General features: G+C 39.8%; 1 protein-coding gene across 4 annotated transcripts in view; it reads right to left on the bottom strand.

Annotated features, from left to right (window-relative positions):
* The window catches only part of CDH18 (cadherin 18), a 974,018-nt gene that overhangs the window by 237,226 nt on the left and 716,834 nt on the right, over positions 1 to 19,958 (bottom strand). For all 4 annotated transcript variants that reach the window (XM_089313132.1, XM_017344660.4, XM_017344659.4 and 1 more), the window contains one exon: positions 468 to 762. In XM_089313132.1, coding sequence (XP_089169258.1) covers positions 468 to 762 — 295 coding nt within the window. The remainder of the gene's footprint in view (positions 1 to 467; positions 763 to 19,958) is intronic.

Raw genomic sequence — 19,958 nt, forward strand, 5'->3', positions numbered from 1 at the left:
GAAAGGTTCTATTAAGATAGCAATTATTTCTACTACACTCTTTATCATAACTTAGTCCAAAACTGTAAGCTTAAAAGACATACAGGCAAAAATTTCAGACATAATATACGCAAAGTGTCACACTGAATTTGTTGATATGTTCTTAACAATACACACAATTTTCACGAACAAAAGACTACACAATCACACAAGAATTGCAGGATTTTCCCTATTCACTATTTTTTCCCTTGAGATCAAACCATAACCAAGCTTACATGCCTCAGAATTAATTGTAATACATATAATTGTTAGACCCAAGTCATTAAAACTCTATGAAGAAAATAGTAAAATATATTGAAACTTCTGTAGATTTATTCATGAAAGAGCAAAAAAAAAAAAAAAAAAACCCAGTAAGAACTAATCTTCAAGGGATGGTTCTGGATTTTTTATATTAAAACCCCCCGGGTATAAAATGATTTTTTTCTTACCCATATCTGACATTTCAGGCACAGTAACGATGTATGGTCCATCTGTGAACTTTGGAGCATTGTCGTTGATGTCTTGTACTTTGATGATGAACTCAGATTCAGGTTCCAGAGGTTTGTTTGTCCTTCTGTCAATAGCCTGCGCGTGAAGCACATAGTGGGTCTTCTGCTCTCTGTCCAGGCTTTTTGTTGAGTGGATGTCGCCCGTGGTATCATCAATAATAAATATGGTCCCAGCACCTTCTCCAGTAAGTATGTACTTGACAGATCCATCACCTTTGTCAGAATTGGAGTGCAGCTGGAAAGGACACACACAATAATTTAGCATGAAATTTTATCCCAACCTCACATAAAATTGTTTTAATATTCTTTGTCTATAATCTAATAATTGGTTTCATTAAAATTGTCTTCTCTCCAGTTTCATGCATGTTACTACAATCATTTGTGTTTCTGTGGTTTTTCTCTACTTTATTGATGAACACTTGCTAATAAATCAATTATGGATATGATAAATCAAGGGGTTACATTTATTAGAAGAAAATAATAACCTTTGTTATCATACCACTGAGTAAATATTTCAATAACTGCAATAACATTGGGGAAATATATTTCTACCAATCACTGTTGCCTTCCACACCTGTGACAACAATATGAGGGGGCTTATTCATTTATTTGTTTCAAAATATTCTATATTCAAAATATATTAACATGAAATATTATACCTTTTATGGGGTATAATACATCTGTTTCTATCTTAAAGCTAGAAAAAAGGAACAAATTTATATTCAAGTTAATGACTAAAATGTCCATAGTGATTAAAATGTCCATATGTCACAGGGTATCAACTTTGTTGAAGATAAATGAATGAATGAATGAATTTATTTGAAACTCAGAGTGACAGAAAGGGATGGACAGGCAGAGAGAGAAAACAGATTTTCTATTGGCTAAATGAGCAAAGGTAGGTCTGGGCCAGATTTAAACCAGAAGCCAGGAGCCCCATCCTGGTCTCCCACATGGGTATCAGGGACACAGGTATATACGTCATCAGCTATTGCTTTCCCAGGCCCATTACTAGGAAGCTGGATTGGGAGTGGAGTGTCTAGTACCACCAGCGTCCCAAGTGGCAGCTTAACCTGTTGAGCCTCAATGACAGCCCCAGGACATAATTTTAGAGTTTTTTAAAGAACATTTTCTAATATAAATGTTTAGATTTTGAATTTTTAAAATAGTAATGGTATTTTTCTTTAAATTACCTTGAAACTCTAACTCAAATGTTCAAATAGTTGTGATAGAGTTAGTAGTGAATGGATCTCCTTTTTAAACCAACTGAGATACACTAACAAATTCTCATTATTAGAATTAATTGATCAAATATGCATAGAATAAACAATAGGAAAGTAGAAAATTCAGTAGAGAAATATTCAAAAAGATAGTTAACTATCATATTAAGGCAAAAGAAACTGCCTTCTGGCACTTAAATATAAATAAATGCTTTTAAACTCTAAATAGTTCATATTTGAGATCATACTATAACTAAAAACATCAAAACTCAGCTAAATTCTACAAGGATACCAGCAGTATATTTCTAGCTAGAAATAACAGCAGTATTTTATGACATTACAAATATATATTTGAAGAATTGCTTCTCCCAACGGATCTGAACAGTTTATCCTTCAGAAAAACCTTTTTGGTCACATAAGTTCAACCACTCACCTTTTGCTCATTTCTAACTTGAAGACATTGAAAAAATGTAACCTTTTTCACATAGCATTTCTTGCCATTGGGAAGTGAACATTTTCAAGGTTTATTTTAAATTCTTTGAACAGTTAGAAGATGGATGTAAAGCTAAAATATTGAAATACAGAATACAATATAAGGAAAGCACTAAGACAACTGGAACCTAAGTGATGGTACATTAGGAATAATTCTAGTTCCTTTTTGGAAACACAGAAGACATATTAACAGGGAAAAATTCTGATGGAAATCACTCAGCAAGATTCAACATGTGAAATTATTTTAAAAATGCTTATTTATATCTCTTACAAGAAGGAGGAAAAATATGTCAGCAAAATGTGGCAAACACAGCTTTCAAAGATTCACACTTCACAGGTAAATTTAGTGCTAAAATAAGGATGTAGAATAAAATTGAATGGAGACAATCTTATGTATATATGAAAAGATACTAATTTGTTTCTAAATGCCTCTTAACAAATCGTGTTAGTACCTAAAAGATTTATCAATTATGGAGCAGACAGGTAGGTATAAAATACTAACAGAGTAAGCTATTTCATATTTTCCAACTTTTCCTTAAGCCATAACTGAAACAATAATGCAAAGTGACAAGTTCATTTACCAAATGTTTTTAAGACCTTTCCTGGAACACACATCATTAAACTTACCAAAAGTGGGATGGTATTGTAATTGTGCTATACTGTTATATGTAAATTTTAATTCTATATTATAAAATTGTAGCCAATTAAACATTTTTGAGAAATGTTAATGTCTTCTAGCAACTAAGGAAAGATATAACAGTAACAATTGACCCTTATCTTCAGGACATACATGGCAAATTCCTTTATTTTTAGTGAAACCAGTTTTATAATATTTAGTTTTAGATTAAAGGTTCATAGTACAGATACTATGCATAAAGAATGGGTTTCTATATTATTATATTAGTCTGTTTTCTGCTGCTATAACTAAATATCTGATGCTGGATATTTTATAAAGAAAGAGGTCTAATTAGCCCCTAATTTCGTTGGGTAAAAGTCCAGTATTTGGCAGCCCCATGCCTTCAACCTCCAGTGAAGGCCTCCTTGGCTGGGTCACATCCCAAGAGAGAGACAGAAAGGGAAATGGTCATTTGCCAAAGAGGTTGAGTGCACAAGGCAGCTGTACTTTAAAACTATCGATAGAACAAATTTGCCCTGAAGACCAGCATTAATCTTTTCCAGCTAAGATGCGCCCATGACCTAACTTCCTCCCATTAGGCCCCATCTCTTAAAGGTTCCACCATCTCTTAATATCACCACACTGAAGATGAAGGTTGTGATGCACTCTCTGTTGGGAGCACAAACCACATGCAAACCATAGCATATGTAGATGGGCGACAGCAGTACACGAAATAAATGGTAAATTTGTCAACCTACAGCATCCATTAAAATATACACACACTATACACTGTCTTTATAACAAATCTAGATGAAATAAAAATAGATAGCTTTTTATGTCTTTAGATTTTAGGACTTGAATCTGGCTCAATATTTATATAGTTTTTTGTTTTGTTTTGTTTTGACAGGCAGAGTGGATAGTGAGAGAGAGAGACAGAGAGAAAGGTCTTCCTTTTGCCATTGGTTCACCCTCCAATGGCTGCTGAGCCCAGCACCGCGCTGATCCGAAGGCAGGAGCCAGGTGCTCTTCCTGGTCTCCCATGAGGTGCAGGGCCCAAGCATTTGGGCCATCCTCCACTGCACTCCCAGGCCACTGCAGAGAGCTGGCCTGGAAGAGGGGCAACTGGGACAGAATCCGGCGCCCCGAAAGGGACTAGAACCTGGTGTGCCGGCGCCACTAGGTGGAGGATTAGCCTATTGAGCCGCGGCGCCGGCCTCAATATTTATATAGTTTTTATATATGACAAATTACTAGGACTATTTCAGAAGTCATGATTAATTTGAATAGGTTGTTATATAAATTTAGCATAAATCTTTCAGATTTATGACTAAATTGAACATAGATAACAATAAGATCTGTGAATTATTACTCAGTTATATTTGTACTGTTGTATAACATCAGTAAACATATCAAATTATTATAAAAATATATGTGGATTATATCCATTTCTGATAATTTTTAGCTTGGGTGTTTAAATAATATAGATGATCACCTTATTAATGATGCATTAATTACTTAACTATCAGTTGAATCTTGAAATGGTCAGATTCCATCTAACACTGATGAGAAAGCATTATAGTAGAATTTGTTCAATTGATTAGTAGTTACAATATTAGGAACATGGCCACTTTTAAAGCAGCAAAGTGATCAAATCACAGATTCTCTCTCCTTTACCTCATCTATTCACAAATATTTAGTTTTGTTTGCACTATCTAATGGGAAACAGAAGCGTATCCTGAGAGGAACATTGACTATTTTATTGTTTAATAAGTGGGTTTTAAGTCTTTGGAGGAGCACATATTTATTTATTTATTTATTTATTGACAGGCAGAGTGGATAGTGAGAGAGAGAGAGAGACAGAGAGAAAGGTCTTCCTTTTGCCGCTGGTTCACCCTCCAATGGCCCCCGCGGCCGACACGCTGTGGCTGGCGCACCATGCTGATCCGATGGCAGGAGCCAGGTACTTATCCTGGTCTCCCATGGGGTGCAGGGCCCAAGCACTTGGACCATCCTCCACTGCACTCCCTGGCCACAGCAGAGAGCTGGCCTGGATGAGGGGCAACCGGGACAGAATCCGGCGCCCTGACCGGGACTAGAACCCGGTGTGCCGTTGCTGCAAGGTGGAGGATTATCCTAGTGAGCTGCGCTGCCGGCCTGAGGAGCACATATTTATATGTGATTTGCAAGGCAAGAAATGTAAATGATGCTGCCTGCACTGTGATGCAGCAAGTTAAAGCTCCCGCCTGAAGTGTTGGAAACCCATATGGGCATCAGTTGGAGTCCCAGCTGCTCTACTTTGATCCAGCTCCCTGATAATGTGCCTGGGAAATCAAAGGAAGATGGCCCACCATTGGAGACCAGGAAGAAGCTCCTGGATCCTAGCCTTGGATCAGCTCAGTTCTGGCAGCTGTGGCCATTTGGGGATTGACTCGGTGGATAGAAGACCTCTCTTGCTCTCTGTCTCTACCTTTCTCTATAACTGTGTCTTTCAAATAAATTAAATCTTTAAAAAGAAATGTAAATGAATTAAAGCATAAAATAGGTGAGTAGTAATGATGGTAGTAGGGTAGTAGAGAATAAGAGAAAACCCTTAGAGACAAAAAAACAGGATTGAAAAATAAACACAATGAAGATCTGTCATTTTGAAATATATGCAACAATAGGCCATTGCATGGAAGGGACAGAGTGTGCAGCATGGACATTAGAGACATTCTGTATATAGATGTAATTCTTTTGTAATAGTAATTCTTTTTGTAATAGCTTACAACAGTTGTTGTAAGCCAAGCTAATTACGACATTATTTAAAAGAGATGCCCATAGTGAGTTACAATGAAATAAGTGACAAAGTTGTTTTTACTCATATCCAACAAATTATTTTTAGTAGACAGTTTAGTAATACAGTGTAGAGAGCAGTGCCAAGTCTTATCAGAGCTTGCAGGGGTGGGAATATATTTAGAGTCTAGGGATTTCACAGAGTTTGCTAGATATTCATTCTGAAGGGCAGATGCTGTATTTTCCTAAAGCAAGGAGACAGAACTCTTGTGTATCTGATCATGCAGTGGTGTTCATTGCTGTTTAGAGAGCCAAAAAGAGAAAAGAGGTGAAAAAAAGAAAATATATTCACTGAAGTAAAGCAGAATGAACACTTCTCTGGCAGCAATTTAATAGATTGTCTCTTTCTTAATGTTAAGTAATAACCTATGCCATTTAGAAAGCTAATGTGAATCACCTGAGTTCACCCTAGAATACTATTTATTCACTCTGGACCACACTAGGATCAGGACCTAAAAATTTAGAGCTTTTACTCAAATGCAAAGTTCTTCACTAAGATAATATTCTATTCCTTGGGGAAGAATAACTTTAAAAGGTTAAAAGTATGATGACATAGCTATTAATTTCAAAAGTTGCTTTTAGTTAGGATTTTAAGATATATTAAAAAGATAGGTCATTGACTTGAAATATTACTTTAGGCTGCATAATTTATATATTTGATAAGGAGAAATCTGTTTTCAATGTTCCAATGAAAGATAGAAGTAAAGGTGGAAATATTACATAGTAATTCCACTCGTTATTTCTAGCACTTGTTTTAAAAAATGCAAACAATGCAACATGGGAGAAATCTGAAGATCAGAGGAAATTCAAGTCATTGAAATTCAGTACTCATCCATCCTTTCAAATAGTGTTATAATCTTAGTTATAGAGAGATGAAACAAAGTAAAAACTTTAATAAGGAAATGATCTAAAGGAAAAACATATCAAACAATAAGTCTTCTAGTGAGTGATAACACATCAGTCTCTGAGGAAAAAAAACGCATGAATCATAATGTTTAATTATTATGCTTATGAACAAGTAAAAAGTTATGTTACAACAGTATTAACAGAGCATTTTGTCCAACTATAAATTAATAATTAGTATGTAAACAAGATCGAGAACAAGATCGAGAACAAGGAAATAAAGTACCCATTTGTTAAACTAGAAACATTAGAATGCAGTCTCCATGTATTGAAATTTAGTTCTTAACTTTCAACTGATGTACATGGATTCCTAGAGAAGAAAACTAGTGAATGAGAAAGAAGAAAGGAGCAGGAAGTGATGCTGATTTTAGTATTATATTCTCTGAATTCCAGATTGTAGGGTCTTAGTCCACCGGAACAAGGATGGACTGGGTCCGAGGAAAGGCAAGCACGCCGCTCCCCCAGCCTCCTGATCCCGCAGACAATCAGAAGCAGCAGGGAGTCAAGTCAAGCAAGAACTCATTTGTTGCCTGTCTGGCAAAGCCTTTTAAAGCACAAAACTGCAGCGTCATTGGGGCAGGGCACAACCAATCACTTAAAAGGTCAATTTAAGGGGCGATTTTTATAGGACTAGCCATATGTCTATACACGCATCATCAGTTGCCGTCACTTCCCCTGATGCTGTGCAGCCAATCAGCTTTGGTGGTAAACAACTTTGGGTTCTGCCCACCTTACTTCCTCTCAGCACCATCTTCTTTGCCCCTCTCTCAGCCTGGTCCCTCTTCATCTGGTTCTCTACGGTTCTCTTGCTGGGCGGCCATGGTGGCCGCCTGAGCTGCTCCAGGAGCCACTCCCCGCTCCTTGCGCGACAGCAGTTTGCTCTACTACAGATTGCTGATTCCTGCTAATGTGCATCACGGGAGGGCATCAGCTCAAGTAGTTGGGTCTGTGCCACTCATGTAGGAAACCCAGACTGAGTTCCTATTTCCTGGCTTCAGTCTGGCCCAATCCAAGTTGTTGTATGTATTTGGGGAGTAAACCAGGGGCTGCAATATCTCTCTGCTTTTCTATCCCTCTTTTAAATAAATATGAAATAATACAAATTTTAAAATATGACAGTGTTTTAAAAAGATAAATAAAATGCAGGTTCTTGTGTTCCATCCCTAAAGTGTGGATTCAGTAGGCTTCAAGTAAGGAGTAGAGATCTACATGAATGGAAAGAAAATGAAAACAAAGGAACAAAAGTAGGAGTGAGGAGAATGAATAGAAAGTTATGGTTTTAGCAGAAGTTTAGGAGTAAGAACCTGGGTGGTAGTAGTGAAAGAAGTGTGAAACGCTCCAATCCTGAATGCATATATTTTTCAAAGTGCAAGAAAGAAATGTTTCCCAAAGAAGTGGATATAGTGTATCAAAAACAGAGAGATCAAGCACAAATATTAATGTTTGGTCATAGTTGCAAAGCAATCAACTGAGATGTGGAAGGATCAAAGAATAGGGAGTCTTAAGGGAAAATCAGGAACTCCATTTTTGGCATGATAATTAGGTATTTTTATTGGCAGTCTCAGCTAAGAGAGAAAGTCATTTCTATATATAGCCCAGTTTCAGGAGAGTAGTTCAACTGGCTTTGTAAACTCGAAGGACATTAGCACAGAAGTGGTATTTAGAACAATGAAACTGAATGAGATTATCAATGACATAAATATAAGAAAGAAGAGAAGAAATTCGTTTGGAAACCTCTGGTCCTTCAGAATTAAAAATTCAGACAGGTAATACAGATAAAATAGAAGCACACCAGTGTCCTGGCCAAATATGTGCAAAAATATCTGTGTTATCTTTTTGAGAGTGACCATTATTGATTATTTAAGAAGGAAAAAAACTATATGTCTGTCTTGAGGATAACTGTTTCTAAATTATGAATTATCATTAAAATAATATGAATATGAGATGTACAATGAGATACCATCACACCAACTAGAATACTTAAAATATTTGAAAGACAAAAAATAAGTGTTGGCAATAATGATACAAATCAGAATGTTATGCATCAGGTGGAATTATTAAATAGTATAGTCATTTTGAACATTATTTGCCAGCTCTTCAAAATGTTACACATATAGTTACCATATGAACCAGAAATTCTAGTCTAAAGTATACAGGCAAGAGAAATAAAACATATACCATATACACTATATAAACAAACAAGGTTTGTAGGGATTATGGTGGGAGTAGAATTGGGAATTAACCACTGAGCAGAAGGTTTCTTTTTGGGGGTGATATGATTGATGGTTTCTGAATAAACTGAAAGTTAATGAATCGTTCAACTTAAAATAACAAATATTGTGGGGGCTGGCACTGTGGCGCAGTGGGTTAATGCCCTTGCCTGAAGCGCCTGCATCCCATATGGGAGCTGGTTAGAGACCCAGCTGCTTCACTTCCGATCCAGCTCTCTGCTATGGCCTGGAATAGCCCAAGTCCTTGGGCTCCTTCACCCACTTGGGACACCCAGAGGAAGCTCCTGGCTCCTGGCTTTGGATCGGCGCAGCTCAGGCTGTTGTGGCCAATTGGGGAGTGAACCATCAGATTGAAGGCCTCTCTCTGCCTCTCCTCTCTCTAACTCTGACTTTCAAATAAATAAATAAATCTTTAAAAAATAATAAATATTGTATTTTTTTTTTTTGACAGGCAGAGTGGACAGTGAGAGGAGAGACAGAGAGAAAGGTCTTCCTTTTGCCGCTGGTTCACCCTCCAATGGCCGCCGCGGCCAGCGCGCTGCGGCCGGCGCACCGCGCTGATCCGATGGCAGGAGCCAGGAGCCAGGTGCTTTTCCTGGTCTCCCATGGGGTGCAGGGCCCAAGCACCTGGGCCATCCTCCACTGCACTCCCAGGCCACAGCAGAGAGCTGGCCTGGAAGAGGGGCAACCGGGACAGAATCCGGCACCCCGACCGGGACTAGAACCCGGTGTGCCGGCGCCGCTAGGTGGAGGATTAGCCCAGTGAGCCGCGGTGCCGGCCTGTATTTCATTTTTACCTCAAAGAAATTAACTATAACGTGTAAATGCAGTAGACATCAATCAAATGGCACAAATTATAACTTTAAGATCTGTTTGCTGTCTACTATGATATCCTTTAATAAAATACATAAGAAAGTAACAGGATGAAAAATAACACACGAAATTCATCAACGTCATCAAAATCCATCATTTATGAAGATCAAAAATACTCATAATAAAGTTATAGGAGATAAAGAAGAAAATTTTACATTAGTAATAAAATAAAACTATCAACCTGATGAGCAGCATTTATAGAAACCTAAAGCTAGCATCATATGTTGTCATGGAAGATAAACGTTTTCTTGTAAGATTGAGAAGAAGGCAGTATGTCTTTTCTATTTCTTCTTATTCAATTCCATATTGGAAGTCCAGGTCGGTATAGTAAGACAGAAATAAAAGTAAATGACAAAATTAGTTGGATAGGAAGAAATTAGTCTTTCTCTATTCATCAATGATATAAGTATAGACCTAGATAATACTAATCAGTCTATTCACAGAGACAGACATGTACACACAGAAATTTGCGTACAGTTTAATTTAGCAAAGTAAGAGAAGTCTTAGGTAATATTTGAAAACAAAAACAATGTATTTATATATACTAAAAATAACTCAAAATAAATTAATTTTAAGCAATACTACTTATGATATCAAAATATCTTAATTTTTGAATTTAATGAAGTATGCATGAAGCTCTTTTTTATTAAAAACAACAAACCACTGTGAAAAAATTTAAGAAAATCTAACAAAAAATATATGAAGATGTACAGCATATTCATGGACTAGAAATGTCTGAAATTTTAAGATATATTTCCATCAAATCAACCCATAAAGCACATGGAAAATTCAATCACTATTATCATGAATATTTTGTATATATTGGAAAGCTGGATATAAAGTTCATGTGAAAATGCAAATAAATAATAAAAATCCAATAGTTTTGGAAAAGTAGAACAGTTATCACACACAAAAATACCTACACTCCCAAAGATGTAGAAATACAGATAGAACAAACAGGACAGTTAGTCCACAAATAGACCCCTAAATAATAACTTGAATTTTAACAAAGGCTCTAAAGTAAATTAATAATTTAACTTAATGTAATTTAATAGGCAGAAATTCTTTAAAAACTCTAGGAAATGTGTTCTTGCATACCTAAAATTTCAATGACAGAATATCAGCTTTTAAAAAATTATAATTTTCATGTAGAGAAAAAAAAAAGGGAGGATGATTCAGAATGGAAGAAAAAAGAGCCCTGAGTATGGTGTTTTGAATATTCCTAGGCTTCAAGACCAAATTAAAAAACATCCAATATTTTTCTGGCTGAATTTCAGAACTGCATGAAACAGTGAATTCCTTGGAGTGTCCCATTTTATCATTTTTTAAAAGAAACATGTATCTGAATTTTACAGAACTGCACATGAAAAGGAGCAACACATGAGGCTATATGCTCAAATACTGAATACTCAGGAGCTTTATTCATATTTGGACCTTGAGCTACAGTGTACTGGGAAGATGATCTGGGGGAACCTTTGCAGAGGTGACTATATTTTTAACTGTTTTTGAGAGAGGAGAGAGGAGAGAGAAAGAGAGAGAGAGAGAGAGAGAGAGAGAGAGAGAGAGAGAGAAATGAGCACAAGCCCATCCCCTGGTCTCCAAATGCCCACAATAGCTGGGATTAGACCAGGCCAAAGCTGAGACTTGTAAACTCCATTCAAATCTCCCACATGTGTGGCAGGCCCTCAACCCTTTGAGCCTTTACTGCTATTTCTAGGGCTCTGTATTGGCAGGAAGCTGGAGTCAGAAGCCACAGCTGAGACTCAAACCCAGTCTCTCCAACGTGGCCTGCAGGCATCTTAACCGTTAGGCTAAATGCCCACTCCAGGATAAGTGCCTGTTGCAAGAGAACCATGAATCACTGAGGTGTCAGTGGGCCGACTGGGAGACAGCTGTTGGAATCCCCCTAAGGAGTACTGCCCCAGGTGTTTACACCACTGTTCCATTCCCTCTTCTTGAGTCTGGGTGGGACACAGTGACTCCTTGTAATAAGATAAAAGTGATGGAATGTCACTTTGAAAAATAGGTTATAAAAAGATATTGATGTGTATTGTGCTTGCTTGCTCTTATCATCTATCACTCTCTATAGCTATCTCTCTTGGAGCCCTCACTCCCAGGCAGGCAAGCCACACTGCATGAGAAGCCCTAAGGAGAGGCTCACGTGACAAGAAACTGATGTCTCCAGCCAACAGCCTGCATGGACCAGAGGCTTGTCAAAACACACTTCAGTGAACTTGGAAGGGAATTTTCTGCAAAATTGAGCCCTGAAAATGATAGCAGCCCCAGCTGACACCTTGATCACAGCTTTGTGAAAGACCGTGAATCAGAGGTAGCCAGCTAGGCCACGGCTGAACTCCTAACTCACAGATACTGTGAGACAATAAATGTTCACTGTTTTTAAACAACTGAGTATTAGGAAAGTAATTAATTTGCTAGGGATGCATAACTCTATACCTCAAAATAGTGTTGCTGAATTAGTAAAATAAACCTAATAAACACACCTACTGTGGTTCTGTGAACATAAATGTATAGCCCACAGAAAACTAGGCTATCGTCACAGAAATCAAATCAGTGGTTGTAAAGGGCAGGGGTGAAGTGATTGGCAACATACTCTATTGCTTAGGGTGTTTTAGAGAGTTTTCAAGTGTCTTTACATTACATAATTATTAGAACTTTGCACAAAATTTGTCATGTAAAAAGTACCTCTAAAAATTTTGAGGAAAAATCTACCATTAAGAGCAAAGGTTTATGATTTTTATAAAATTTGTGCATTTTATTCACTCTGTCACTTTGTGGGAACAATAAATAGAAAATGTCTTTATAATATATAAATACTTTTGCTTTTTACAAATCTATAGTTTCAACATTGATTGATTAATACTAGAGCAAATTAAGGAATGAATGGAAAGTCCTGAATTGTCACCCTTTTTACTACCAAGAAAATTTTTTAAAAAACATTTATTTTGTATTACATTATACTCTTCCTTCAAAAAAATCTATGTTATAATCTTTGAACCTATAAATACATTATTTTACAAGGAAAAATGGACTTTGCTGGTGTGAATAATTTAAGGGGATATAGGCTCACTTCAATGCCGAAAGAAAAAAGAAGTAGGAAAAATACAAGGGATTCTTATGTCTGCTTAATGTCAGTAGCTAAGTGTCAACTAACTTGAATGACTATTTAGTGCCACACAATACAAGAATAGATGGGAAATTCAATACAGATAAAATGAAATTCATACATAAGCTTTAGATTCCACAGACGAAATCAGATCAGATTTGTACAGCTTGGGTTTTGAATTGTAAGTGAAACAGTTTAAAAGTTTTTAATGCAAAAAAAATTCTATGTAATTGTTTCAATAATGAAAAGACATTGAAAGAAAATAGTGAAAGCAGAAACAAATTTCAGGAATAGAAATCAAAGTGTAATTTGTTTTGGAAAAGACAAGGATATAGGAAAACTGGAAAGTTAAGAGGTGACTGTAGGAGTAGGTGCTTGCAGTAGCAGGTTGTCCCTGCCTGAGATATAAACTCCCATTTCAGAGTGCACAGTCAAGCTGTGGCTACTCTGTTTCTAACCTAGCCTCCTGCTAATGCATCCTGGAAGGCAATTGATGATGTTTCAACTGTTTGGGTCCCTGCCACCCACATAGGAGATGTAGGTGGAGCTCTTGGCTCCTGGCTTTAGCCTGGCTCAGCACTGGCTGCTGCAGGCATTTAGGGAATAAACTAGTGAATAGAAGATTCCTCCTCTCCTCCCCTCTCTCCTCTCTCCTCTCTCTTTCAGATAGGTGAAAATAAACCGAGAAATGTAAAAGAAAGAGGTGACTAGGGGCCAGCACTGTGGTGTAGCGGATAAAGCTGCTGCCTACAGTGCTGGCATCCCATATGGGCACCCATTCGAGTCCCAGCTGTCCACTTCTGATCCAGCTCTCTGCTATGGCCTGGGAAAGCAGTAGAAGATGGCCCAAATCCTTGGGCCCCTGGACCAGAGTGGGAGACACAGAAGAAGTTCCTGGCTCCTGGCTTTGGATCGGCGCAGCTCCAGCCATTGAGGCAAATTGAGGAGTGAACCATCGGATGGAAGTCCTCTCTCTCTCTCTCTCTCTCTCTCTCCCACTGCCTCTCCTTCTCTCTCTGTAGCTCTTTCAAATAAATAAATAAATGTTTTTTTTTTTTTTAATAAGAGGTGACTAAAACTATGGTTGCTACATAGGGAAACATTAAAGAGGCATCATATAGGCATTACATTTGAAAGATAGAAATGGGCTGATTTTAGGACATATGCAGGCAATAGTATCAAGAAAATACTATCTTAGGGCCTGTGGAGATATAATAGCCCCATCTTCTCCATGGGCTATATGTTCTGAATACCCACTAGATTTCTGAAACTATGAATAGTACAAACTTCTATATATACTATGTTTTATCCTGTTCATATACATACCTTTGATAAAAGTTTAATATACAAATTTGGCAATTAACAGATTACCAATAAAAATAAAACAATTACAACAATGAACACTTATAGAAAGGACAGATAATTATACACAACCCCACACACATAAAAACACAGGCATATACATACAGATTAAAAATAGAATAAAGGTTAAAATACAGTCAGTACTTTCTGGAACATCTTATAGGACATTTTCTATACACAACAAATGCAGAGGGTTTTCTATTTATTTATTTATTTATTTAAAGATATATTTACTTATTTGAAAGTCTGAGTTACTGAAAGAAAGAGAAACAGAGACAGAGAAAGGGACTTTTCATCAGCTAGAGAGACTTTTCCATCAGACTTTCCATGGCCTCAAAAGCTGGAACTGGGCCTGGCTGAAGCCAGGAGTTTCTTCTAGTGGATAGCAGTGGACCAAACACGTGGGCCATCTTCTGCTGCTCTCCCCAGGCCATTAGCATAGAGCTAGAAGAGAAGTAAGTGGAGCAGCCAGGGCATGAACTGGTCATTATATGGATGCAGCATCACAGGAAGCAGCATTACTCACTACCCCTCAATGCCAGCCCCAGCTCCTGGGTTTTAATCACTCTTAGAGACAAGGTTGGTCTTCAAGAACCCCTCCAAAACAACATGAGTTTGAAGGGTGCAAAGGTGATGAGAAAGCTAGAGAAAAAAGCCCAAGTTCTAGAGCTCAAGAGCTGGGCTCACAAACCATAGAGACTGGGCTGGAACATCTGCCTGACAGGCTGACAACTCTTACAAACCCAATGTTTGTTTCTCCATCCAAAACGCATATGCTAACATCCTAATCCCCATTGTGATGTATTAGAAGGTGGGGCACTGGGCAGGTGATTAGGTCATCAGTGGAGCGCTCATGAAAAGGATCCCATCTAGCCAGCATGCTCTGTCACTGCCCTAAGAGGGTACACAGGGAAGTCCACAGTCTGTAACTCAGAAGCAGGCCCTCCCTCCGCAGAGACCAATCATGGTGCTACTCTGATAGTAGACTTCCTTCAGAGCACTAAGAAATAAATATCTTTGTGTATAAACCAGCCAGTGTCTTATTGTAGCTCAATTTAACTAAGAGAACAACCCAGCTAAAGATGCTGGGAGCCAGGGCAGAAGCATCAGTGAATGGGAAAAGCCCATAGCCAGACGACAATATGATTCAGATTGGAACAACAGGTGGGTTCCCATGACAACTTACTGTGAAGATGAGGATGCTTGGAATGGATCCTGTACTAGATGTCTGTGAAAATCATGGGGAGAGAGTTGAGCTTTCATGATTCAGAAACAGGCACATGTTGGCCGGCATCATGGTTCAATAGGCTAATCCTCCACCTGTGGCGCTGGTACACCAGGTTCTAGTCCCAGTCGGGGCGCCGGGTTCTATCCCGGTTGCCCCTCTTCCAGGCCAGCTCTCTACTGTGGCCCGGGAGTGCAGTGGAGGATGGCCCAAGTGCTTGGGCCCTGCACCCCATGGGAGACCAAGAGAAGCACCTGGCTCCTGCCTTCAGATCAGTGCCGTGTGCTGGCCATAGTGCGCCAGCCGCGGCGGCCATTGGAGGGTGAACCAACGGAAAAGGAAGACCTTTCTCTCTGTCTCTCTCACTGTCCACTCTGCCTGTCAAAAATTAAAAAAAAATAAAGAAACAGGCACATGCCACTATTACCCACTGAAGCATATACACAATCAACATAAGAAAGGTAAAGCCTAAGAGAATACTTCCCATGAAAACTCAGGGTGTCTTCAAGATTATGAAACACATGAGAAGGCAGGCCTTGCAAGCGAGAACAAACTTGAAAAACAACTCATTTTGATGACCAAAACTGCAGATGTATGGACTAAAAAATAATTATATCACACAGAATGATCAGAGAAATAGAGGATGCAATTAGAAAGATGCTCAAACAATAAGAAACCATCAAGAATGAACAGACATTTGAAAAAATACCATCTGGGAATGAAAATATTATGTAAGTCAAAACGTTAGTGGTTTGATTAAGAAGTAGACCTGACACAGTAAAGAAAACAAGAATGAACTGAAAAATTGGAGTAAAAACGAGTAGGTTCAAAGGAGAGCAAAAACAAGGTTTCTATTCAGCCTTCCTCCAGCATGTTTCCTTACTCTGGCTATCACTACAAGATCATATATATTTCAGCCTTTAGGTTGCACACTATTTATACAAACGAGGAAGGATCAGCAGACAGGGATGCAAGGGATTAATAAAGGTCTCTTCCTCCTTCTTTAGGTAAATTTTATGTTCATACATAGTCTCCTTTTGAAGAAAAATGGAAAAAAAGGAGTGACAGAAAGATGGATGGCTGGAGCAAGAGAGTGAGACAGGAAAAACTAAATCCATGTGGGGAGCAATGATAAGACCACAGTTGCCGTGACTCGGATAGGAAACCTAGGAGGGAAGAAGTGGGAAGAAGTGGGAAAATACCTGAGAGAGAGACTAGCAAAGAGCCTAGGGAAAAGCTGGACGGAAAAAGTGCCGGAAGAAGTTAGGATTGAAAGCGAAAGTGAAAGCTGGAAGAAACATAGACTTGGATACGGACTATGGCGGGGAAGTTAGGAGAAAACTATGGTTGAAAGCGAAAGTGAAAGCTAGAAGAAACTTAGACTCAGATAGGGACTGTGGGGAGAAGCCAGGAGAAATGAGAGGGGAATATTGTTGGAAGAAAAGTTAGGAAACATACCGGGTAGAGAAAAATATGTTAGGGAGGATGAAGCCACGGGGGCAGGCCGAAGCGGAGATGTAAGCTAGGTTGGAATTCGTCAAGTCAGCCCGGGAGCAAAAGGCGAAAAGCTAAAACCAGAGGTGGAGACGTAAGCTAGGTTGGAATCCGTCAGATTAGCCTGGGGAGCAAAAGACGGGAAGCCAAACCTGGAGCGGAGATGTAAGCTAGGTTGGAATTTGTCAGGTTAGCCCCGGGGAACTTAGACTGAAAACCGAGAAGCGGAAACGTGAGCTAGGCTGTGGTTCGCAGAAGCCACTTTGCGCAGAGAGAGTGCGCGGGGCAAAGCGGAGAGAGCGCACGGGGCGCAAGTAGATAGGGAACGCGGGGCTGGTGCGGGGCCGTGGTGCGGGCGCAAAGGGGTGCGGAGACTGCGGAGCGCGCGCAAAGCCGGGAAGCCGCTGGGGGGCAAGGCGCTGAGAAGCCACCTCGGGGCGGGCGCCGGGAAGCCGCGGGGATAAGAGAAACAGAAGTATAGAAGTAAAATGAGAGAAATAGGAATGCTGGCAGATAGAAGTAAAATAGGAGAAATAGGAATGCCTGGAGATAGAGAAATAGAGAAAAACAAGGCCTCCCCACAACATGGCAATGAGAGGGCTTGGATTTGGTCTGCCTGATTAGGCGATAAGCACCAGCAGGCAGCTCGAGCAGAGTATGAGCTGCAGGTCACCGAAGATAGGCACGAATCAACATCAATAACTCTCCCCACAATATGGCAATGAGAGAGCTTGAATTCGGTCTGCCTGATTAAGATGATAAGCACCTGCAGGCAGTTCTAGCAGAGCAGAGCATGCGCTGCAGGGCACCGAACACAGACACGCATCAGCACCTAAAAACCTCCTCACAACATGGCGAAGAGAGGACCCAGATTCGGTTTGCCTGATTGTTAGGGCATGTAAGCACCTGCGGGCAACTCTAGCAAGCAGAGCAGAGTGTGCGCCGCGGGGCACCGAAGACAGGTGCGTATCAATGCCAAAAAATAAAAAGAAAGGGGGAATTGTGGGGAGCAACTCGGACTAGACTAAGTTACTCGAATGAAGACTTATTCTATGCATCTGCTCTCCCACAATATGGTGCTGGGAGAGGAGGAAACAGCTTCTACGCAGCTGCCTCCAGTTCAACCAATAAACAGCAGGACCTGCTCCTGATTGGAGGAGAGCAGCGTACTCGGCGTGTAGGTAGCAGAGTTGGGATTGGTGGAAGAGGACTATAAAGGAGGAGAGAGACAACATGCACTAGGAACATCTATCTGAAGGAACACCTGAGCAGCCCCCGAGAGAGCCGGCCGGCGGTGTGCCGCTCCCCCGTGGGTGGAAGTGGGGAAAGTGGCAGGAGGAACCGCCCTTCCACGGAGGTGGAAGGACGGCAGCCAACCCAGGAAGAACCAGCAGCAAACCCGGGAAGGGCCGAGCAGACAAAAGAACAGTGCAGGGTCCTGTGTCGTTCCTCCGCGAAGAGGGGGAGCGACACACAGTCAAATTTAAATAGAAGACAAATGGAAAAATGAACAGCACACGTACTGTAAGTGGACTTTCTTAGAAAATGAGTAGATACAGAACTGTTTTTGCAAGGTGTCCAGCGTGTAACAAATCTTCCTAGGCAGACGAATCAATTAATTCGCAGGCTTTTATTGGGGTTCCTCTCCTGGGCGAGGTTCACCGGCCCCAACAGAGTATCAGAGGGGGGGCTGGGGAAGTCGCACGTCAGAGATTGGGAGAGCTCCTTTTATAGATTCAGGGTACGGGGGTTAAAGGTTGAGGCGGGTCTGATCCTCATTGGTTGACCTTTAGGCACCCGCAGGGACTTTGACAAGAACTTTTCTTCCCTGGAAGTACAGGTAGGAACTTTCCATTCCCGGAAGTGTAGGCCTTCCCTCCTTGAGGGTCCCAAAGCTACCAGTTTTGTTATATATATACAAGTCCATAAGCTTCTTATCTTATTCAAATAATGACACAGTATTATTTTTTTTTCCTGAATAGGTAGCATCATAATAAAATGCGACTATATGAGTGAGAGCTTTGGAGTGTAATATTTTTATAACTTAGAATGATGTGAATATCCTATGTTACTGTGGATTCATTCTGAGAGGATGAGCACGGTGAGGGCAAGAGGTACAGAGTCACCATACATACACCGAGAGGCAGGTGAAAGTGGGCCAGAGGTGAGAAGCCTGCAGACTCATTTATTTCAGTTGGTACAGCAGCTTACATAGCCAACACAACCAATTCAGTCAAGGGGCGGTTTATGCCCTGACCAATCACTGCCTGTTGCCAGGCAGGCTCTGTTTGCCAGGCGGGTTCTGAAACCATCCAATCACAGCCTGTTGCCAGGCAGGCTCCTTTGCCATGTGGGTTCCGAAGCCATTCCTGAGTAACTGACGCTCACTTGCCAGCAGCCATCTTGGCATGGCCTTCTCATTCCACCACAATCCTCTGGTTCTTTTTTTTTTTTTTTTTTTTTTTTACTTTCTCATTTGAAAAGTAGAAATAATAGTCAAAAAGTAATAGAAATAAAATAACATGGCATGAAATCACAGAACGCCTGGTGACAAAAATAAGTACTTTAAAAGTAGGTGAAATTAAATTATTATTTAACACTTGAGTCTTCAAAGTTTTTAAACAAGTGTTGATAAAGAAAAATTTAAAATGTAAAGCAAAGAAAGGTTTATGTGCATACCTGTGTTTTTCTTTCTCTCTCACTCTAAAATGCAGATAAGGGGCCACTGTTATAGTGTGGCCATAAAACATTCCATCTGGGTGCTGATTCGTGTATCAGCTTCTGCCCTTCTAATTCAGCTTTATACTCACACCTTGGGAAAATCAGCAGAAGACAGCCCAAGAGTTTGGGCCTCTGCCACCCATGAGAGAGACCCAGAAGTTCCTGGCTTGGGCCTGCCCATCCCTGTGCCCATCTGGGCATGAACCAGTGGATGGGAGATCTCTCTTTTTCTCCCTCCATTTCTCCCCCACTCTCTGTAACTCTGACTTTCAAATAAATAAATAAATCTTAAAAGATAAATAATAAAAAATAAGATTACGCAAAGTAAGAGGTAGAAAATG

This window comes from Oryctolagus cuniculus, chromosome 14 (assembly GCF_051225735.1).
Source record: "Oryctolagus cuniculus isolate XC-2025 breed Fujian yellow rabbit chromosome 14, ASM5122573v1, whole genome shotgun sequence".
Lineage (NCBI taxonomy): Eukaryota > Metazoa > Chordata > Mammalia > Lagomorpha > Leporidae > Oryctolagus > Oryctolagus cuniculus.